At 28.4% G+C, this 23,527-nt stretch overlaps 1 protein-coding gene across 7 annotated transcripts in view; it reads left to right on the forward strand.

Moving 5' to 3' along the window:
• The window catches only part of stmA (Protein EFR3 homolog stmA), a 137,375-nt gene that overhangs the window by 25,707 nt on the left and 88,141 nt on the right, over nucleotides 1–23,527 (forward strand). For 2 of the 7 annotated variants that reach the window (XM_075381973.1, XM_075381977.1), the window contains exons 2-3: nucleotides 9,630–9,703; nucleotides 22,499–22,626. In XM_075381973.1, coding sequence (XP_075238088.1) covers nucleotides 9,630–9,703; nucleotides 22,499–22,626 — 202 coding nt within the window. Of the gene's footprint in view, nucleotides 1–2,953; nucleotides 3,175–8,248; nucleotides 8,280–9,629; nucleotides 9,704–13,985; nucleotides 14,109–22,498; nucleotides 22,627–23,527 lie in introns of those variants that run through there. The other 5 variants (XM_075381978.1, XM_075381976.1, XM_075381979.1 and 2 more) reach the window with 5 other exon arrangements.

Raw genomic sequence — 23,527 nt, forward strand, 5'->3', positions numbered from 1 at the left:
TTTTCTATCTAGCTGTGAGTGTTTCTCTCCTTGGCCAGCCTTTGTTTTACTGTTTACTGTTGTTTACATTTTTTTTACTGATATTTACTCTTTTTTAATGACAGTTTTTCCTGTCTCCACTGTCCCACTCACATAAGAAACAATAGTATTTAATGTAATCAAACTGCAATCCTAACAAAATGGCTATGATCTTTAGGGCCAAGAATACTTTTCATACTGTATCATCATCAGGAAAACTTTCATATTACCATGCATCTCCCTTCATTTGTGCTATAAAAGTAAGAGGAATTGATGATTTCTCAATTCCAATGTGAAGAAATCCTCCTTCAAATAAAACTTTCAACTTCTTGTTTTAGAGGAATCTATAAACAGTTTCCATTCCACAGGAATGTGATGCTGTCCTAGTAAATCCAATAGAGACATCATTGTCGGTTACATCATTGCAGTACATCATATTATCTTGTAAGAGCATAAGCAGAAATTCTTGTAGCCTTACACAGAAAAAACATATTTTAATGCCAGTTTTGAGGAGGTTCCAGCCTTAAGTCTTTAACTCTGACCACATTTTAGACAAATTAAGATCACAAACCAGATCATTAAGTTCTCCTTGAGTAATTTTATGAGATTCAGTTCTCTCACATTGTAAATTTGAATCCATATCTTCTTCATTACTTTCTAAATCATCATAGCCTTCTTCTTCAACATTTTCTTCCAAATTCCATGTTTCTGGCAGAATTATAACAGGTAACTCTTTATTGTGTGGAATAAATTGGCTTAAGTAAATTCATAAAATGCAACAGATTTTTTTTATTTATTGCATATTTTTGTGATATAAAAATAACAGTCTGTCAAGTGGTACTTAGGCTCTCTTCATACCACAGGAACAACAAAAGTCAAATTTCATGGCTTCCCACTTAGCTAGCTGCTAAGTACAAGAATTACTGCAGGTTTGAAGAGCTCAAGACTTGTCCTGATTTCCTATTTTATATCCAAAGTAGAATTCAAATGATTTTTGAACAGAAGGAATAATATTTCATCATTGAAATTTAAAAGTTAATTCACCACAGACACAGAAAAAATTGTTATGATGATATACTAATACGAGGCATTTTTATATAAATTACTAACAATACACAAAAAGACAATATAACGACAAGTAGAACAACAGCAATGCAGATCTGTATTAGAAAAAATAAAAATAAATCAAAAAAGCAAACTATTGGTAATATTCACATGAAATTCAGAACAAAGCTTATTCTCTGGAATGAGTTATTCACAGTAAAAATAGTGTTTGAAATAAATTATTACATCAATTATCATGTCATTAATTAAATCATATTATTTTTCCTAGAGGAAATGAATCATAGAAAACAGTTAGTATCATAAAATTTAATATTACCATTTAGTCACACTGGTAACTCCTCAAAATCATTCTGCTCTGAGCCATTTATAAGTATGGTTCATTTATAAATATGTTCTGACATTCACATTTCATTAATATTAACATTGACTCAAAACAAATTTTTACAAATGTTTAGTCTTAATAGAGAAAATAAATCGTTACAATTTTCAGTTTTTACAAGTGACAATTACAAAAAAAATGAAATGCGTAGGGCAAATTTTGAGTCATATTTGGATTCAATATATAAAAAAGTCAAAATTAGGTTAAAAATGTTTTTAGATCAATGTTACTAGATGTACCTAATTTTGAGCACAGAAAATATAATAAATTCAAATACATAAAATGCATATTAAAAAAAATATACTATGTATTTAAAAAATAAAAAATAAAAATAGATTCATATTCATAAATGTATAAAATTTGTTTGTTTTTAAAAATGGTAATAGTCAACCTACCAACTTTCACATTTGTCATCCCAGTCCTGAAATATTAACTAAAATACAACCAAACAAATTTTTATAAGAATATCTCAATATTTCATTGTTCCTTAGTCAGAAAATATATGTATATTTTAATGAGTCATTTTTGAGACAACTGTAATATTTTCCCATAATTATTTCATAATAGTTGGTAAAGTAAAATTTATCTTTTACTGAGAATTAGTATAAATATGCTGTAAATGTATTCTGAATATTTCCCTGTAGAATATAATGCACCCCCATATTAGTGGTATAGCAACATTTAGTGCATGTAGGCAAGATAAAATTATTCTTCTCTTCAAAAAAAAAAAGATAAATATTCAGAATTGTATTCAGAATACTAAGAAAGTAACATTTACTGTTATCACTTATCTCAGTGACTTTCATCCTACTTGCAAAGATTTAATGTATTATCTATATACATTTCATTGGTTTTCAATGATTAAGCATGGTTGACAGTTTATTCAGATGGTACAAAGAAGCTTAAGAAATTAAATATTTATATTTCCAGTCACTATTTAAACAAACTTATTACTTGCAAAATTTTTAGAGAAATTTTCTTATATTCAATATAAATTGAATATAAGAAAATATTGAATAATAGTATTCATGGAGAATACTATTTTTGTTCAGTCGGTCAATTAAAAGTAATGGCTTTTGTATAATCTACACTGCCGACCATTACAATATTTAAAAGAACACCAGGTTTTATGCTAATCAGCTTCTGATAAGCTTTTTATAGTAAATGTTTAATGTGTTTACGTTTATCTTAATTTTATAAAATTAGTGTTTAATGAATACCCTTACTGATCTTCATGAACTGAGTGTAATATGAAAAATAATTTTCAATATTCCGTGACTTCAAAAATATAATACCAAACTTCCCGCATGATTAACATATTATATTATACCAATACTGTCATCACATTATAACAAAATTTGTTCCTATTTATAAAATAGAAGACATCTATTGACCAATTGAACAACTTAAATTTAATAATTGTTAGTTTCGCTATACAAGAACAGTTAGTTTATATGTAAATAAATAAAATTAAATTATTCATGGCGTACTGTTATGTTGGCTGAACGTTTTCTCTGCAGACTGCTGCAACAGCTGAGGTTGATGTTTATGTAGTCGGGAGTGTGTCTGTGTGAGTCATTTACTAACCGGGTACTTTTTAATAACTTATAATAAAGTATTTTATTCATTAATCTTATGTTAAGTTAGGCTGTGCGTGTAAGTTGAATCAAATCTTAATTTTGACGATCCTCGCTCATTTGAAATGTGTGTGGGTAAGTTGAATATAAACATAACCTCTCTTGAATGATAGTGCATCATTAAAACAAATTCTTAACTTACGTTATAATTTTTTTGTTTATGAAAAAACTAGTTAATTTTGCTTCGTAATACTCTACTCATGCTTTCTCAGTATAGAAAATGTTAATCTAATGTTTTATATTATATTCGTTATATATTTAATGATATCAAAATACCATTATAGAAATTCAGTTGACTTTTACCAGATATCTTTAAAAGACATTCCTTTTTCATTTTTCAACCGAAGACATGCCTTTTCCTTTCAAAGTTACTAGGAAGACTATTTGAAACCCTGTAAAACATATCTTATCCAAAGATAATTAATATTTGCTCCACAAGTGTACTGGTCTCTTAAGGTGGAATAGACATTAAAATGTTACTCAAGAGTAATGAAGGAATAATAGTCTCTTATACATGCTGCAAATTTGTAATTCATTGCACTGATACTCTACCATACCATAAAACTACTCTACCATAAAATAGTTTCAATATGTCCTAAAACATAATCTAAATAAAATCATCAAGGTGTAATTTTATCTTGGGTTGAATGATCTTTCATTAAAGTATAATTTTAAGAAATTTTTTATCATTTTCACGGATCTCAAGTTGTAAATTTGGAATTCTTTTATTTAGTTTCTATCATTAGGTTATTCTAAAAGAAAATCCTCACCTAAATTTCCATAGTATTTTATCTTTAAAATCCTTTTAAGATATCTGGTTTCTACTCTGTATGTTAGAGACAACTGTGTGAATTAGGTTATTAATGCTTACTCTGTTTGACCCTTTCAGAGGTAATTAAAAGGGAAGCCCAAATTTTTTCATTTAATATTGAAGTTATTTTCAGAGTTTATTTTCAGAATTCTAGCTTCTAATAACAATTTCATGGCAAAATGGAATTTATTTTTAATACAGCTGTATCCTTTAGAGGTAATGTAAAGAGAAAATCTAAATGTGTTTTCATGCAATAATGAAATTAGTTTTTTGCTGGATTACAAGCTTCTATTACAACAAGATCTGATGGTATATAGAGATTTAGAAATAGAATTTTAATTTCATTCCCATAAGGGATTCTAAGGAAAATTCCTAAATTTAGAATGAATATAACTTATTAATGTTGGAGTAAATATTTTGGAAATATATGAATGTTGCAATGTAACAGGAGATTCGATAGTTTGAAAAAGTTTGTTCCCTTTTTCACTCCTTTACAGATAATTGAAAAAATTCGTTCTTGCAAACACATAATACTCATGGAGAATACTTTCAGCAGTTCTCAAGTTTCCAACTTTTTAGCCCTCGCACTATTTTCATTCCATCCATCTATCCAAAAATCTAAAATGTATCCATCAATAGACTCTCTCTCTATCTAATTTTACCATTTGGTTAATCAAAGTAATTTCTGTAGCATATCACAAGCTTTTAAATTCAGTATTCTTAAATTCTTATACCTTTGATTTGAACCATCTCTTTGCAACCAATCAATGGGATGCTAACCATTACTTTGCCTTGATGAAGAGGTGATAATTACCATCTAATTACTGTTAGAAGGTGCCTTTCCAAATTCATGTTGTAAGAAAGATGATTTAACATCTCCTACCTGAATTGACACACTAAAGTTTAAGTTATACAAGAAAATGACAACAGAGCTCAATTTGAATATTATTAATACATTTACAAATTGATCCTAATGCCTCATACCATGAAGTCAACTGCTTGGCTATTCCAAAGGACAATTTCCATGATTTTAGACATTTATTTGGTTTTATTGTTGAGTTTGGCTCCTACATAGCAATTAATTTTTGCTTCTGCATTTACATGTGAAACACAAATCACATCAGCCTTAACAATCTTACAAAAAAAGCACAACTTGTAACTCTCAAATTGGTTGCACACCCCATCTGTTGTATCTTTTGTTGATGTGAAAGAAGCTTGCAACCAAATACAAAACTTATAGTTTTGTATCATTGTAATTACTTCAAGTGATTTTACTTGTAAAATATAAGTTATATTTTGGTTAGCCCTCAGGTAAGATTTACTAAATTATAAGCATATTTATGACTTAGTTTTTAGCTTCAATTTAATTCTATCCATCTATTCAAAAATCTAAAATGTTGCATCAATAGACTTTCTCTCCGTCTTATTTTAACATTTGGTTAATGAAAGTAATCTCAACCCCATTTTTCGAACAATTTCTGTAGGAATACATTTGTTTGATAAATTTTGACATAAGTAGTTATCACATATTTCATAGTAATGAAACATGTGATAATTACTAAACATCACCAGGGATTGTCCATAACGGTTTAGCAGTTTTTGTACTAAACACAGTTAAATTTTACAACCTTTTAAACATAAAGGAAGATTTCCTCAGTGAAGCTTTCATTGTAGTTTGTTTGCCCCACCAGAAACAGGTTCAATTTATTGTCTAGTGAGACATTTCATTTCAAAAGAACAACTCATGGTACTGTTCAGTTTGTTGGGATCATATTTTGTGATTGGTGGGAACTGGAATGCCAGATGTATTGCTGACAATCTCAGTTGACTACTCCAAAAGGAGAGAAACCTTTTCAATGACTTAAATACTAGCTATTCTGATCAGACTTCTTACTGGTCCTCACACATTAGGAACCCAAACCATCTTGATTTTTATGATTATAAGGAAATATTTAGAAATAATCGAAAGATTTGAAATTGTCTTGTCATATTTTAAGATTAAATGTAAGTTATTTTTTATATTTGTTTTTATACAAAGAAAGCCTGCATCATTGTTCATAATTATATGAATCTGCAGTTTTTCAAGACTAATGTAATGAGTTTATGAATCTTAATATAAAACTTGGAATTGCAGATGATGTGGATAGCTTCATTTTTATCTCATCAAATTAGTACAATCAGCTTCTTGGCCATCCACATTTGCTTGTCTATATTCCCTTCCTTCTCACAATAATTATCCACTGTTTGTTGAAACAGAATTGAAGAACAGATGAGACTTAGAGAATATGACAAAGTAGACACTAATTAAGAACAAGATTCATTTTAAAAATTCATCTCAAGAACTGAAAAGAATGGTCCAGAGCTTTTAATATGTTTAGTTCAATCTCTTTATGGAAAGTTTATCTCCCACTTCAGATACAAATTATTCTTTATAGAACATTGCAACAAAGTTTGATCACCGTAGACATATTCATTCCCATTATTCATATGTATGATAGAACATAGGCTAAAAGCAATGAAGGAAGCCATATGTGTTTGTTGATCACGTATCCTCTATTTTTGAACACTTTCCTTCATTTTTAACTTCTGTTGAAGATCAGACTATAACAAATCTTTTTTGGGTACCTTTCCAGATGTCCCTTCTGATAATAAAAAGAGGAATGAAACTAAGTCAGTGTACATTGTATAAAATGGCTGTTTTGCTCTCTCCATATTTAACAACCCAATACCAAAATCTGCAAATTATTGAATCAGTATCTATTTCAACCATCAGCTGATGTGGCAGAAGCATATTCTGTCCAAGAAGACAGAAATAAAAACAGAGTTTGAAAGATGTATTGGTTACTCGTACTTGTACACAAATGTAAATTGCCCATGGCATATGTCTTTCTGAAGCATATTTGGAGTTATTGAGCCCCAACTGTGGGAACTTCCTGCATATCATAGTTTTTGAAAATTCTAAAGCTAACTAAAAAGGAAAATGTTGTGCTTTCCCTGGTATATCAGCAACAAATTCATATACCCCAAGGTCTAAAGTTCCACACAGTGAAGGAGAAAATAACTGAACAATAGAGTTATCATGAATAACACTATGATCATCCAAATTGTTTGACTTTAACTTTCTTGATAAATGCAGAATGGTAACATTCCGAATGCAATGGATTGATTTTTGTGATGATTTGTTAAAATTTCTTTGTTTTTATTTGTTTGTTTATATTCTAGTTCTCTTTGTTATTATTTTTTGTATAATTCAAGGGGTGTTACTCTGTTTAAAGGCAGAAACTTTTAATTAATATTAAATTGTTATCAGTTAAGAAAGCTGACATTGGTTGTTGATCTTATTTACTTGTTGAACATATTTACTTATCCCTTGCATTTTGAATAAATTTTAATGCATATGGTGGTATTATAAAAAAATAATTTTTGTTTGTTTAGACATTTAAAAAAAAACAAGAATTGTAACAAATTACTTTCTTAATTAATTACTCAGTTAAAATATTATTTCATTTTATGAATAAACTAACTTTTTTTTTATAGTAGTCGGAGTATTAGTAATAGAAAAAAACTAATAATATTTGTAAATAATTTTTTTTTTTTATAATTACTTAATATTTATGATTGGTTATGACTTATGAGTCAGATGTTTAATCAGATGTCTTGTTAAATTAGTAGTTATGTTTCATATTTACTGTATCTTATAGATATTAGTAATAAATAAAATCTTTGAGTGTGATTGGTTACATTAACAGATAATAAAAAAAGAAAAAAGATCAGTTTTGTTTAAGAATTAGAATTTAACTGACATGCTTCTAAGTTTTATGTATGTGTGTGCTAGTTTTTTTTGGTAATTTTTAAATATTTCAAATAACCCTGGACTTGTGTATTGGATATGGGTGAGTAGGAATTGTACCTTTCTTAATTTTCTGTAATGTTATTCATAACCTTTTAAATAATAAAAAGGTTTTGTTAGAATATAATTTCTATTGAAGGTAAAGTTGTTAATATTTCAGATGACTGCGATGATTCTTAGTTAATTTTGTTAAAATGAAAGAAAGGTAGCAAGAATATAGTGAACTTTCTCCGTGTTTATGGTTGTATCAATTATGTATGGTTTCATTCTATTATTTACAGGTATTATTTCTGGAAAATATCTTTTATTTAATTAATTTGCTGTCATGAGATATGGCTGGATTTTAATAAATCTGAATTTACCAGAAAAGTACAACAGTATTAAATTCACTCATTTTTTTACAAATGCCCTTGAATTCCCCCCCTCCCCAACCAATTCCTATTGTAAATATTTATTTTTCTTTCACTTTAAGTCTATGTGCCTGTTCATATTTATTAGCATTCATGAATTGCTGGATGTGTGGGTCTTTATTCATTATTTTATTTTGATTAATTCTTCATTACTAATTGTTTAGATCACAGATTTTCATTTTTCATTTATATTATTTTACAATTTTTATACAGTCAGTACAGAGAAATTGTTATGGAGAGAATGATGAATTGATATAAAAATGAAAATTATTACCTATTTAGAATGTACATAACTTATGTACTTGAAATGATGAGCTAACATAAAAATAATTATTGCTTACGTAAAATTAGTCACAAAACCTAGAAGCCTCCATATTTATACTGGTTGGCTAATTTCTTAATAACCTTTATTTTAATTTTTGTACAGTATTTTTATAAAAATGTTAAAATGTTACTTTTTCACTTTCTGTTTTAAAATAGATTTAAATATTACATTCTTTATCTAGCTTTTTTCAAGTAATAATCATTTTGTCATTTATTGAAAATTATATAATTTGTTTGTATAACTAATAATAATATATTATATTATTAATTACAAAGAATATAATTAATTTAAAATTATCAATAACTCAAAATTGTTGTTTTTGTGATGAAGGTATATCTTAAACTATTTTTTAGTCTCTGTTTTATTAATACTTCCAGGTATTTTTGAGATCAGCAGACAAGCTTGATGACCTTATTGTTGAATCCTGTCACCTGTTCCTTGAACCAGTTGGTGGGCTGTTATTGGTCTTATTAACTATTATTACTATTAGACATCATTGGTCTACATGCATTTTCTGCCCAAAATTCTTTTAATTTTATAAAAATATAAGTAAAATGGCAGACAGAAGATGGTTCAATTCCTGTCATCAAAACTTTTGCAAACTTTTCTCTGTATTTTGAGTTGATACATTCCCTTAGTGAGTAGACCACTTATGTATAGGTAATTTGTAGATCTTTTAAGGTTTTGCATTACCTTTATGCTTTGGTGATATTTCCTTGAGTTTTATAATCACTCAGAATGCCTTATTGGTCTCAAGATCGGTGTTGGTAATGATAGATTGGCATCCGGATCTTGCTTCTTCATGCATATCTGTGTCCCTTTATTAAATAACCGAACCATTCTTTTACTTTATTCATTCTCTCATTTATCACACTTTCTCCATATGTTTCAACTGGCTGTCACTGAATTTCAGACAGATGAATACTTTTTTGCTTTGAAACATGAATCTTTTGTGGTTTATGTGTGATCCTCATTTATTGAATAATGGTGGTGATACACAGTAAGATTAAAAATTAATTTTTACACTTTTGTAATTTTTACCAAGTGTGTATTCCACAATTCCTTTTTATTTTTAATGTATGTTTAATTTAATAGTGTTATTTTAATGCTTACATATTTTTTAATTTGTTTCAGGCTGCTTCACGTGTGCTTGCATGCGCCCAAGGTACAAAAGACTGGTAGATAATATATTTCCTCCAAATCCACAGGTGAGTTACTGGTCAGCTGATTTCATTAGTCTTTTGTATGTTAAAACCTTAGCAAGATCTTAATCATGATTTCATGTTTTGTGCTGATTTTTTTTTAAGGTTTTACTTTTTTCTTCATCCTTATCTCTCTTGTTTTCCATTATAATGTTGGAATTATTTTCTCTGAATCATTTAGTTTGTATATAAAGTGTTAATTGAGGTAAAAATCATTGATGATGCTTTTAAAAGACTCATCTCTCAATCTTATACTGTCATTTCAGTTTGATAAAAATCTAAAAAATTTTAACAATAATAAAACAATATAAATTGATGATATACTATCTGAATTATTGTACTACCTGAGAGTAGTAATACTGTACAGGTTGTGCACATTAATACGTATACTTTATGAGGCAGGATAACTACTGTCAAAATAAAAAGATTATTTTCACCATATCAAAATAAAAAACTAGGAACAAATAAATGCAAGACTATGTTGATATAATTTAATATATCGTGTTTCCAAATTACAAACTAGATTAATTTACAGAGAATAGAAAGAAAGGTGTACTAGATGAAGAAGAACAATTTGGTTCTAGAAAAACCTGGGAATGTGAGAGGCACATTAAGCTCAGATTAATTTTAGAAGGTAAGTTGAATAAAAGTAAAACTTCAATGTGAAATTTGTAGATCTTGTAAAATCATTTGATAGTATGACTAGAATAGACTGTTTAAGAAAAATTGTATTGAAATAATTCAGAAAGAAGAATATAATTTATAATTTGTTAGATAATTCTTAAGAATAGTCACTGAAGTAAAGAGAAAGAAGTAAAACAGGTACTTTTATATAGCTTGTGCTCTGTCATTTAAATTTTTATATAGAAGAAGCAGTGAAAGAACCAAAAGAAAAATTTGAGAGAGAATAACATATATAATGTTGGAAGTCATACTGTAAGAGTTTGAAAATTAATTAGTAGTATTACTTCACGATACATATTTAAACTTTCTTATTGCCAAGTAAAAAAAAAATCATTGAACAGAAAAAATTGAAAAATTACTGCACTAATAAGAGTGTAATTTATCTGTAATATTTCATTTATTAATACATTCTTTTGTTAAGCCAGTTAGAAAATGCTTCTTAAATGTTATCAGTTTGTGCCTTTTTTCTTTTCATGTATGTTCTAATAAGGACAGATATTGATCCAAGACAGCAAGAAAGGTAGTGCTCATTAAGGTTTCTACTTGCAGTGCTTCTCTTCGGTTCCACAGTGTTTTTGTTAGGTCATTGTTTTTTTTGCAGTATTCCGGTTTGTCAAGTAAATTTTGATTAGTTATATTTTATTTTCATTCGTTACATCAATTTAAAAATTAGTTTTTGTTTTTCCTTTTTTTTTTTTTAATTTTCTGCTTACTTTATTTGGTTAAATTAACCTCATAACTTTTATTCCTATTAATATCATATTGTATTCTTTTACTTTTAATCTATTAATAATATCTTATTTAATTTTATTTAAAAATATTGTTTTCATTATTGAGAAAGTCACAACAAAAGTTAATTGTATTTGGGGAATAAGATGTTCATATTTTGTAGGTCAATTGATTTTTTTTTTGGAAAGTTTTAAACCTAGAGATCAGAAAATTAAACTTGCTTGAACTTTTAATTTTATCATTAAAAGTAAAGAAATAAAAGTAATAAATAGGGAGGAGCAATTAATTCTTATCTAAACTAACATAACTAAATTTAACATTTAAATTTCAATAAAATTAAATATGTAATTTCAATGTATGATGTAAATTAGTTTTTATTATGTCAATACTTTTTGACTTTTTTTCTTTCATCCTTTGAAATTCACAGAAATTATTTCCATTTTTAACTCTCTTTTAAACAAAAATTTACTTTTTTTTGTTTAAAATCAATGCTACATAATCATATCTTGTGATACTTTTAGATGATTGTGGTATTAAGCCCTCAGTGATTTATGATTTTTATACTGTTGAAGAATTTAAATGAACTGAATTATGAAAAATGATTTATAAAGTTAACAAGATAAAAAACTTGACCTACAAATTCCTTGTTAGTTTAGTTAATGAATTAAACAGTTTTATTACAGATTCCTGTTACTATTTTATGATAAAAGTAGAAAGCTAATTAACAACAAAAATAAATATATTTTGTAAAGTTAAATATTATAACTTTATTAAACAACTTTAAATTATTGATTTTTTCTTTAAAATGTTTTTCAGTTCTTTATGGGAAACAAAGTATTTAACCAAAATCTTTGATTCAATAATTTTTTAAGTCAATGAATCTATTTGATATAATGTAGATTGTCCAATTTTTAAATATTTAAGCTCATGTAGACTTTAAAACACTAAAAAAAAAATTAAACCTACTCACTTATCTTTTACTGATAATTCTGTAGTTTCTTCTCCAAGGTCATTCATTAATCATGGCTTTTTAAACTTTACTAAAAATGAACCCTGTTACTAGCTTCAGAAAGTCTCAATCAGGACAATTTACATGAAATTTTTTTACAAAAATTTTTCAGAAAATTTTTTATACTATTACTGTCAGTTTTTCTTTAGTGACTGGTTTGGCAATTTTATAACAGGGCAGTTATGGAGACTATTTTTGAAAGCATGGCATTCACAAGTGAGGAGTTTACAGAAGTAGAATACATGCACCATTTCTCTCTACATCACTACCATTGAGCGTGCTCACAAGTGTTCCCATGCATATATAATTTTTTTTAAAAATAATTTAAACAATAAAGTGAAGGATCTACTCTTGCCTTATTCATCACTAGTATTAATAAACAAATCATAAAAGATAATCATTAAACAAAAGTTGCTTGTTAAATCCTTAGATTTACTTATTTTTTCACTGTATCAATGATAATGTTTACATGTGATTGTGAAATGATTACATTTTAATTTTATTTTCTACAATATTTAAAAAAAAGATAGAATTCTTAATCTGTTCATTGAAAATAAGTAGGCTATGATGACATTTAAAAAGCAATAAAATTTTAATTAAGAAATTGTTAACCAACATTAGGACAATATTGTTAGATAAAACTCTCCAGCTAGTTCATAGTGATGGGCATCATTATAATGGATACCTGGAATTAGATTTCACAGTGTTTTTTATTTATTCTGGTGTAAAATGTACTTTGAAAGATTAATTCAACATGGAAATTAATAGAACGGAACTAATTGTTATATTTATCCCTTTCTAAAATCATAATATTTATTACACACAATCTATATAGAGTGATATAATTCAGTAAATAAATAAGATTTTAAGAAAACTTTAATCAATATTTCTATGTAATATTAGATTATACTAATACTATTAGTATAATTGCATCTCATCATTAATCGTTTACAATAAATATGTGAATTTCACAGCTTTATTATTTAAGCGCGCCTCACAACATTCTTTGATATGAAATGTGGTAAAATACATAAAATTATTTTAACATAGAGAAAATGATGTAGTAGCATCAGTGAAATGATTCGGTTGGATGGTATGATGAAATAAATAAAGAGGTTAAAAATATTTTGAGTGTTATACTACTTTTCATATCAGGCTAAAAAAAAAATCTCATGTAAAAATTATGTGATATTCGCTGATTTTGGCAGCTGTGTATAAATGAAATGTTACATTAAAATAATTTACTCAAAGATGTTTTTACAGTAGATCAAAAAATACTTATGAAAATTTTACTTATATCTTTTTTTTAATATTTTAGTCATATTGAAATAGACAACATAATATATTACTGAAGCGCCAATAAGTTAAATAAGAATATGGACATGAAGACATTATTTTATGTAGTTTATAATAATTTAATTATGAAAAAATATTTAAATTATACTTTGAGATTACAATCTAATCTAAGATGTATTTATTGATGCAGGAAAAAACTATTTACAGATGTAAAATGTAGAGAAAACCATAGAGACATATAAGATATTAAGATTTGTTACTATCTGCAGTTATTGCTTCTGAAAAGGCTTTATAGATTATTGTAAATGGTGTGTGTGTGTGCGTGTGTATGTGTGTGGGTGGGTGTGTGTGTTTGTGTGTTATTATATGTCTTGCTTTCTAAAATGGATTAATAGAATATTATAAGTTATCATTATCAGGGATATTTATTAATTAAATCTGTTGAGATTGATTACGTCAGAAGAATTATTATCATTGTTTTTATTACTATCTTATAAAATTAAATTCTTATTATCAGTAAAGCATGTAGCTTCTTTTAAATAATAGAGTCTAGAAAAAGGCATGGTTAACATTAGCTAATTTACTGGTATCTTTTGGGGTTTTGTTTGTTTTCTTTTTAAAGAAAGTGCAATTAATTACGATCTGAAAATGGCTGAACAGATGATAGAACTAAAAGAATTTAAACCATTACTGGTGAGTTGAAATTAATTAAGTTTAAAAAAAATTGGTTTCCTGTATTCAAAGAAAGCAATATTATAAACGTTTATTATATGATATAATGAATAATAATATAAAGATTACATTATATTGTAAAGGTTTTTCATTAATATGATTTAACAGGAAGTGTGTGCTTGTGATTCTTATACAAATAAATGGCAGTTGATTAGAAATATAATATAAGAAGAATTTTTACTAGAAATTTAACATAAGTTTAATTAATTTTATTAGCAAATGTATTTTTAGGTACAAAAAATTGAAAAAAGATTTTTCCCTTCAAAAGTGACAAAATATTTGCTAAAAAAGTAACTCTGTCTTGCCTTTGAATGTAAATAAATATTATATTCATTTATCACACCTTGTTGTTTATTAATAACATTGCCCAATAATGAAAATGTTTCGGGCTCGAAAATAGCTTATTTATCTGTTTTTATCTGCTGAATTCAAAAATCACCATAAAAATGATCAATTAGCTCTTTCTTTGGAGATACAATGACATGTCATCTTTTACCTGATCTACATTTTTAGTTTGGGGGTAATTTTGTTTTTGGAGTTGTCACAACTGTTAAATGACAAAACACAACTTTCAGCTGTTTGTAGGTTATAAACAGCATTACTGTTGCTGTGACTCTGAGTTTTATATTGTTTGTGTTGAAATTAGTTCAGAATTTCTGGTTTTCGAGTGCTGCTGAAGTGAAAAATTTTTTTAATCAAAATGCCATGAAAATGTGTAAATTCAGTGATTAATTTTTGTTACATTTATGGTGAAATAACATTTTAGTCACAGAAACACATTCTGATGCCTCTTGTGAAGACTGTCAATTAGCATTATTTTGGTATGAAGGTAGGGAACCAGGATAAGTCATGGGCTTCACATATATGATGCAACTCTTTTTCAGTTATACTACAAGAATAGCTTAAAATTAGGAAATAATATATGCTTTTGCTGTGCCTGTGGTTTGGCGGAGGCCTTCAAGCCATATAGATAACTGCCATTTTTGGTTGACTCTACCTATAAAGGCAGGATTGTCAATGAAGAAAAGAGGAACAGTTCAATACCTTAATCTTCCATCTGCTATTCAACCTATTCCACATTCAGATAGTTTACCAGTTCCTACTCCACCCAAAATTATGAGCCTGAAGTAGAAAATGAAGACAGTGTGGAAGAAGAAGAACCCAACAAGCCTTTCACATCCCATGACCCTGACTTTTACAAAAAAAGATGATAAACCGCACAGACTGAGTCAAGTGGACTTGAGTGATCTCATTCAAGACTTTTCAAAGGAGAAGATAGTATTTCTAGTCTCAAGACTACAGCAATGGAATCTTCTCCAACATGATTTCAGGGTCTCACAGTAACAGACATCATCATAGGGATCTGCTTTTTCTTTTTGAGAAGAAAAACAATCTTATTGTTTGCTACAAATGGCCTGATGAAATTCTTGAATTTGAATCATGATTCAGCTGATAGAAGGCGAATAGCCTTCTCCAAGTTTAGTTTGAAAGCTGTATTACTTCACAATGGCAACCGTCTTCCTTCTATTCCTGTTAGTCATGCAGTTCACATGAAGGAGACTTATGAAACATGGCAATCCTTCTATACTCAACCAAATATGTTGAACACAAGTGGAAAATCTGTGGCGATGTAAGGGTCATCGCTGTACTCTCAACGAATGCAGCTGGGTGGGGTACACTAAATACTGCTGCTCTTTATATAAAGAGCAGCATATTATGTGGGACAGTAGGGATAGGAAATCACATTACATTCAAGCAGACTGGCCTGCAAGAAATCTTAATTCTAACGAGAAAAATGTCATTGCTGAGCCTCTCGTGGACACAAAAGATGTTCTTCTTCCACCCCTTCATATAAAGCTGGGTTTAATGAAAAACTTTTGTCAAAAGTATGAATCGAGAAGGACAGGCCTTTAAGTACTTAAGAGACAAGTTTCCTACATTAAGTGATGCAAAAGTTAAGGAAGTTATTTTTGTCTGGCTACAAATTCTACAACTTGTAAAGGATGCTGTGTTTGGCCAAATTTTTGAGGAGAAAGAAAAGGATGCTTGGGAAGTCTTAAAGGGAGAGTCGGTCATTCATGAATTTTAAGGCAACAAAAGAGATGAAAACTACAGTCAGTTGGTAACAGTACTTCTTCAAAATCATCAACTTGGATACAACATGTCCCTTAAAATTCATTTTCTTCACTCGACTTTTTCCTTCCTAGTTGTGGAGTAGTCAGTGATGAACACAGAGAAAGATTCCATCAGTATATTTCCAAAGATATCAGGGTCGTTGGAATGAAGCAGTGCTTGCAAATTACTGCTGGTCTGCTTGTAAGGATGCTCCAAAATTCGCTCACAAGAAGAAAGCCAAAAGACAAAGATCTCATAAGCCACCACATGATTCTCTTCAGACCCAACCAACTGTCAGATATTCTTCCATCAATTAAGAACTCTTAGAATGTAACTGTAATTAAAAAAATGTCAAATGGACGTTCTATGTTGTTGGTATATGTAATTAAAATGTATCATTTTCTCTTAATCCATTAAAATAAAATACTTCCACCTATTGTATATCACAGAAACTATAGTTAATAAAAATCTTTCTTTGTCATATTCATTTTTCTTTTAAGCATTGCAATGCTTAATAACCATTTACAAGTGTTCTGTAATAATGTTAACTGGTTCTAATGGATTGTACAAGGTGTTCAACTTAAAAGAGGCTCCATCAGTTGGTTTAGTATATAAGTAATAGTTTACTGGCAAACACATAATAATTTACAGAAGCAGTTGAAAATGATGTCCATCCACTTCTACGCACTTGTCAACACATTTGACCATATTCCTGGCTACTCTTGTTAGGTGGTATACCTTGACTAATTCCTGGATGGCATTGGTAATATTTGTCTTCTATTCCTGTAGGGTGTGTGGATTGCTGCTATAAATAATTTCTTTTAAGTAACCTTATAGAGAGAAGTCTGGACTAGTCAAATCAGGGGATCTTGGTGGCCACAATTCTTTAGAAATGATTCTTCCACTAAAAAAATCCTGTAGCATCCCCATAGTAGAGCGAGCACTATAGCAAGTGACTCTGTCTATTTGCAACCAGCAGTCATGCTCATCTGTTGCATACAAACTGTTGGATAATTTCTTGGTAGATGGCAGCATCCACAGTTTTAAAAAAAAATAAGGGTCCTATTATTTGTTGCCTTGACTACACACCATATGCCTGTTTTTTGTGGGTGTAGGGAAGATTCAGAGAAAATGTGCGGGCTTTCAGTACTCCCGATCTGGTAGTTCTGACTATTAATTTACCTACTAAGATGAATTCACACTTCATCTGTGAAAAACCTTCATCTAAACTACCAGTGTCGCCTCTAATGAAGTTTTTGCACCATTGAACCCTTTTAACATAATGAACATTGGTTAACTCATGGAAAACCTGCATTCGATACAAATAGCATTTCAGTATTCTCCTCACTGCAGTGTGGGCTGAACCAAGTGAAATTCTCTTTTCCCGGCTTAGTCTTCCAGAGATTTATTCGGAGATCTTATAACTTGCACTTTAATGTCCTGTACAACCTACAGGACATTAATGAAACTTTAATGCCCTGCCCTGTGTGTCGTTAAAACCAACCTATGTCAGGTATATTTCTAGTCTAACAGCAAACCTACTTCAAGAAATTTTTTAACTAACTTCTAAATAACACTTTTCACTGACGCTTCCTTTTCAAATTTCTTTCTGAACTTTTTTGCCAATACACAATTTGAGATTTCATTATTAAAGATTCATAAAAGATTGAAGAGATTTTATAAGTTTCCATCATGAATACACATTCTTCAACAGTTAATCATTTTTTAACAAACAACAACACAAGATTACACAACCTTGTTCAAAATCCAGTGCTCAAAAATACTCAAATGTGCAGGCAATAAACAGCCTCCCCTTCCAGTTCCAGTCATACCAACATCTTTTACATTATTTTACCCATCTCACACCAATATTTGTATTTTAATAAAATTATGCATTTAGTATAAACTACTGAGTGATGGGGCCTCCATTAAGTTGAAAAGTCTGCATTTTAAGTACCATAATCAAATGGTTGTAGGTGACACATGAATTACAAATACTCCTGAAAATGATGTATCTATTCTTAAGAATAAAAAGCACCTGTGAAGGCTTAATTAGGAATATAAGGATGTGGTTTCCCTTTCCCTTCAAGGAACCAAACTGTAAGTCATATCAGATGTTATAATTCTAGGTGTGCTATTTAATGGATAACAAATAGGAACTGCCCAACATATACCCAAAAGAAGAATTGTGAAATAACCATAATTAGAGCAGCATTACAAAATACAAAATAAACAAAAAATAGAAATAGTTATATTTCATGCTACTACATTAAAAAATAAATAATTATATTAAGTAATAATGATGCAGGTACGTGAAGATAATAAATAAATAAAATCAGAACAGAATAAAGCATAATGAAACAGAGTGAAAGAAAAAATCAGAATAAAAATTATAATTCTGAAGATATTAATTAAAAATACATTTGAACATGTCTAATTAAATGAACATGAACAATAAGTTTGAAGTAAGAACATTAAATAGATGAACACCATATGCTGGAATTCATATGTATCTAATTAGTATTAATAAAGACTTTTTATTATCTTAGTTATCAGATAACTTTGTAGAGGTCAACCAACACAGGTCCTGTAGCCCATATCATTTTGTATTTGATTAATATATTCCATACTAGGCCTACAACTAGCATTTTTTTCTTCTGTAGCACCTTCAAGTATGATTTAACACAGCTATTGTGTCTTAGAATATGTTCAATGCATTTGCTTCTTTATTTGCTAATTATTTCCAACAAGCATGGTTTCTAATCCCATTTGTTCAACCTACCTAATCTTCATCATCCTGTTAGTACCATAATTCAAAGGCTTCATTACTCATTTTCTCTGCTTCTCCAAATGTCCAAGTTTCACTACCACACAAAAACATACTCCACACAGACATCTTAACCAGTTTTTTTCCTGATTGTCATTTGATATTCCTTGCTGTGAAAAATGTGCACGTTTTGTTAAATGCCTGCTTTGCTTGGTTGTAATCAGAGGTTTAAATTACCTCAGTTTTCTGTCAATTTCAGAAATTTATTAATCAGATTTAGTAAATACAGATTTGCTAAATAATTTCAGTCTTAATTATTATACTTTTATTGTATTAGTGAATGGATTTTTAGATTCACAATTCCTATAAATATTAGATAATCATCACTAAATAATGGTATGTATCTTCTTTTTCTGAATTATTACATATTCTACAAGTACACTTAATGAAGAAGACAAACATTATAATTCAGATATAATGATTCTCACCTTAACTTTGTTTTAACATTTATAAACTTAACTTAAAACTAACATAAATTATTTCCATGTAATGTTTGTATCTTAAACCTGTTTTTCAGCTGTATATAAATGATCATATCTTGAAATCTGCCCTTCTATAACAGATTATTTTAATAATTTTTTTTAATCTTATACAATAGTCCCTACTATTACAATATTATTACTAATTAATTATTATTTGTAATATTACTGTTACCAGTAATTATAATAGAATATTGTTGTGATATTGTATGACTAACATGCTGAATTATGCCAATTTATCTTCTCATCAAAATGCAGTTTAAATGACAGTTTAGGGGTCAAGGTTAAACCAAGATATTTATATTTTAGATTACAAAATCCATTAGATTTACATTTTTTAGATTAGAAAAGCCATTAGATTTTCATTTTTCATTTCTTGTAATACTTCCCCACCTGAAAGTAATGGATTTGGACCTATAAAATTTACAGAAATATACCACAGTTTTTAACAATCAAGCAGCCTAAATATTTCATGTTTCGCAATGAAAGATGACCTCATTATGTAATACCTCACTAACTACACAGTTACCTCTATAAATAAAGTCATAAAAATAATTTATAAATAATGAAAACAAGAATGGTGACAAGTTAACATCCCTTGTAAAAAACAAATTACTATTACACTCTTTGGTGTCCAAACATATGATATTATATTTTCATATAATCATTTTAAAACTAATAAATTTGAAACACCCGTAGAATACAAATTATAAAACATTTCTTCTATCAAGCACAAACTCAGTTTACTGAATTACTGTTATCATCAGTAATGAAAACACTATCCATGGGATTAGCAATGTTATATCCATTTTTAACAAGATTATAAAACACTTTTTTATTTATTATTTATTTAGTAAATTTACTATATTTACTAAATTATAATATAATTAATAAAGTATAATGTAGTATATTTACTAAATTTATTTAGTCTACATTTCTCTACATTCTTTTGAAATAATATTTCTCTCAATTTTTGAGTTAAGAGCAACAGTATATATAAAAAACAAAACAAAAATTCTTGAAACAATTTCAATTACATTGGTTAAAACTTGATGTATTTATATATGACTACAGGTGTAAATATGATGTTTCACAATTGAAAAAATCTGATGTAGACAACACATGACTTCCTTGTACACCTATTAAATTACAATTACACATTTTTTTTTTTTAAAAGACGAAATTTTATTTCATTAAAAACTTATGATATTTTTCTTTTTTTTGTTATTGAATTATTATTCATCGTAAAAACTATTTTACAATGAGTGGTTAATAATTATTAATAAATCAGTCAAAAAAAAGGAGATTAAGTTTGATTCAAACTGATGTGCCTTCCCCTAAGATCCAAATATTTCATTAATTAAGATTTTATTTGGCTATCTGGAACCAATGAAAATAAGTACCACATATGATATATTGTTTAAAGGTTCTTAATGAGGTATTATTAATGCAGTTAAGAAAAAGTCCAAAATTCAATTTTTTTTGGAGTTTGGGCTTTTTTGGACACTTTTGGTTCAGTCGATTGCAATACAAAGGGGATGTGCACAACTAGATGTTACAACAGTCGTAAATCAAAAATGTTAACATCGGCTATCTGGAACCAATGAAAATAAGTACCACATATGATATATCGTTTAAAGGTTCTTAATGAGGTATTATTAATGCAGTTAAGAAAAAGTCCAAAATTCAATTTTTTTTGGAGTTTGGGCTTTTTTGGACACTTTTGGTTCAGTCGATTGCAATACAAAGGGGATGTGCACAACTAGATGTTACAACAGTCGTAAATCAAAAATGTTAACATCCTATGGCTAATTGTTTTTGATTTATGTGAGATACATATGTATCTCATACATACATATGCATGGATACATACTTACGTATGTACAGATGTCACGCCAAAACTAGTTAAACTGGATATTTCTGTTGAAATCTGGAAATCAAAATTTTCATGATCACAATACTTCCTTTACTTTGTACAAGGATGTAAAAATTCTTTGTTTTTGAACTGATTATAAAAAATTCATTTTTTGTAATTCATGAAATGAAAACATTTGGTTTTTTTAGTTTATTTTCACAGCGATTAGTAATCCTGACCTTACCCAGTAGCAGTTTAGCTATTAGTATTATAAGGCCAATGTACAGGAAACAAGTCCCTGGAGAAGTCCGTAAGCTTATCACTCCTTCTTTACATCACACCAATAACACACTGGCTCCACAGGTAATCTTATCTTCAGTGTGGATTTAAGAGGAACCTGATCCAAGCTTACAAATGCCGAACTAGGTAAAAGGGGAGAAAAGATACAGAGAATGTGGAGAGGAAGTGCGGAATGAAATAAACATCCACGTACAAAGGATAGCTTTAAAACTTTCTAGATACTCATAACATCTTGACTATCTTTTCTTATCTTACTTTCGAATATTCTCTATTAAGTTGGGTTTCTTTTTGACTTGGAAATACAGAAATCTTGTAAAGCCAACCCCAGTTGGTTGATTTTAAATTATGAAATCCAGCATATATTCTTATAACCATTAGTATTAAGGAGTAATTTGTTGTAAAATTAAATTATCCTAGAGCTTCTTATCCCTTTTTTCATTGTTAACCGTAAGTTTTTTATTAGTTTGTAATTATTTAGAATAGGTTTGTTTACATCATAGTGTAAAGACCTTGGTAATTATCTTTTTCTAGAAATAACTGCATGCATACAAAAACCGAAGATTAATAGTGCTACTGCAATGTACGTAACTGTAAACGGGTTATGTAAACGAAGTAAGTGCATGACTTGACCTTTATTAGCAGATTTTGGAATTAATGAATTTTAATCTCCGTATTGTGCATGTTTATTTTACAGATCCATTAGTATTTGTAATACTAATGTTTATTTGAATGGATTAAAAAATGTTAATTTTAATCTACTCTTTTTATATTTCAGGATGGCCTTGTAAAAAACAACATGGAACAGTTAACTTTTTACTCATTGTCTTCACCTGAAAAATTGGATAGAATTGGAGAATATCTTTATCAAAGAGCATGTCGAGATTTATCAAGAAAACGTACTGGGTAAATAATTTTTAAATAAGGTGTGATTTTTCTTATTTGCATTTGCGTTACTGTTTTTTGTCATTAAAATATAAACATCTTTTGTAACCCGATTGGGAAAATTTCAGTAGTTTCTGTTTAGTCAAAAGGCAATCTTTTTGTCAAAATTTCCACTCTGGGATATCAGGACATTCAAACAAAAATCTTTGTGTTGCAAGAAGAGGATCTTTGTGTAGCTTTTGGAGTTAAGCCTAAACTAGGTAAGCTTTTAAATAATTTATTCTCATCATGAATCAGAATGAAGATAACCTTACTAAAAATTAGTCATGTCAAATTTTTTTTAAACTTAAATGTTTAGTCATTTTTACGAAATTATTTTAGCTAATTTGCAAAAGAATTGTATTTTCTCTTGCCAACGTGTGTCTTATTTGGTAATAGTTTTGATAATCAGATATGAAAACTTGAAGGATTTAAACTGAACTTTGTTGCTACTTTCTCCTAGTACACTATTATTTTTAAGTTTGTACTTGTTAACCATTGTTTAACTGATAAAACTGAAATAGGTAATCTTATTGTATTGTTAGAATCAGTTGTATATTTCATAGTTGAAAATGTACATCCTGCACACTCTAAAGTAAATAGTTGCTAATAATGATATTATTAATACCTGACATGTTTTCTTCCCATCATTTCTTAGTAAAGTGTAAAAAGAATAAAAATATACTTTTAACAAAAGAAAGATCAGTTTTATTCTTTAAAATTAGTTTTTTGAATACAGATGTATTTCATTTTTAGTAGATTCTTAAATACATAATTAACTGTAATCTCAGTTTATAGCACATTGTGTATCAGATTACGATAAGCTGCTCTTTAAAACAGAGATATATTGTAAATATTTATATCACAATGCAGCGTGGTAATT

The sequence above is a fragment of the Lycorma delicatula genome, chromosome 1, assembly GCF_047948215.1.
Source record: "Lycorma delicatula isolate Av1 chromosome 1, ASM4794821v1, whole genome shotgun sequence".
NCBI lineage: Eukaryota > Metazoa > Arthropoda > Insecta > Hemiptera > Fulgoridae > Lycorma > Lycorma delicatula.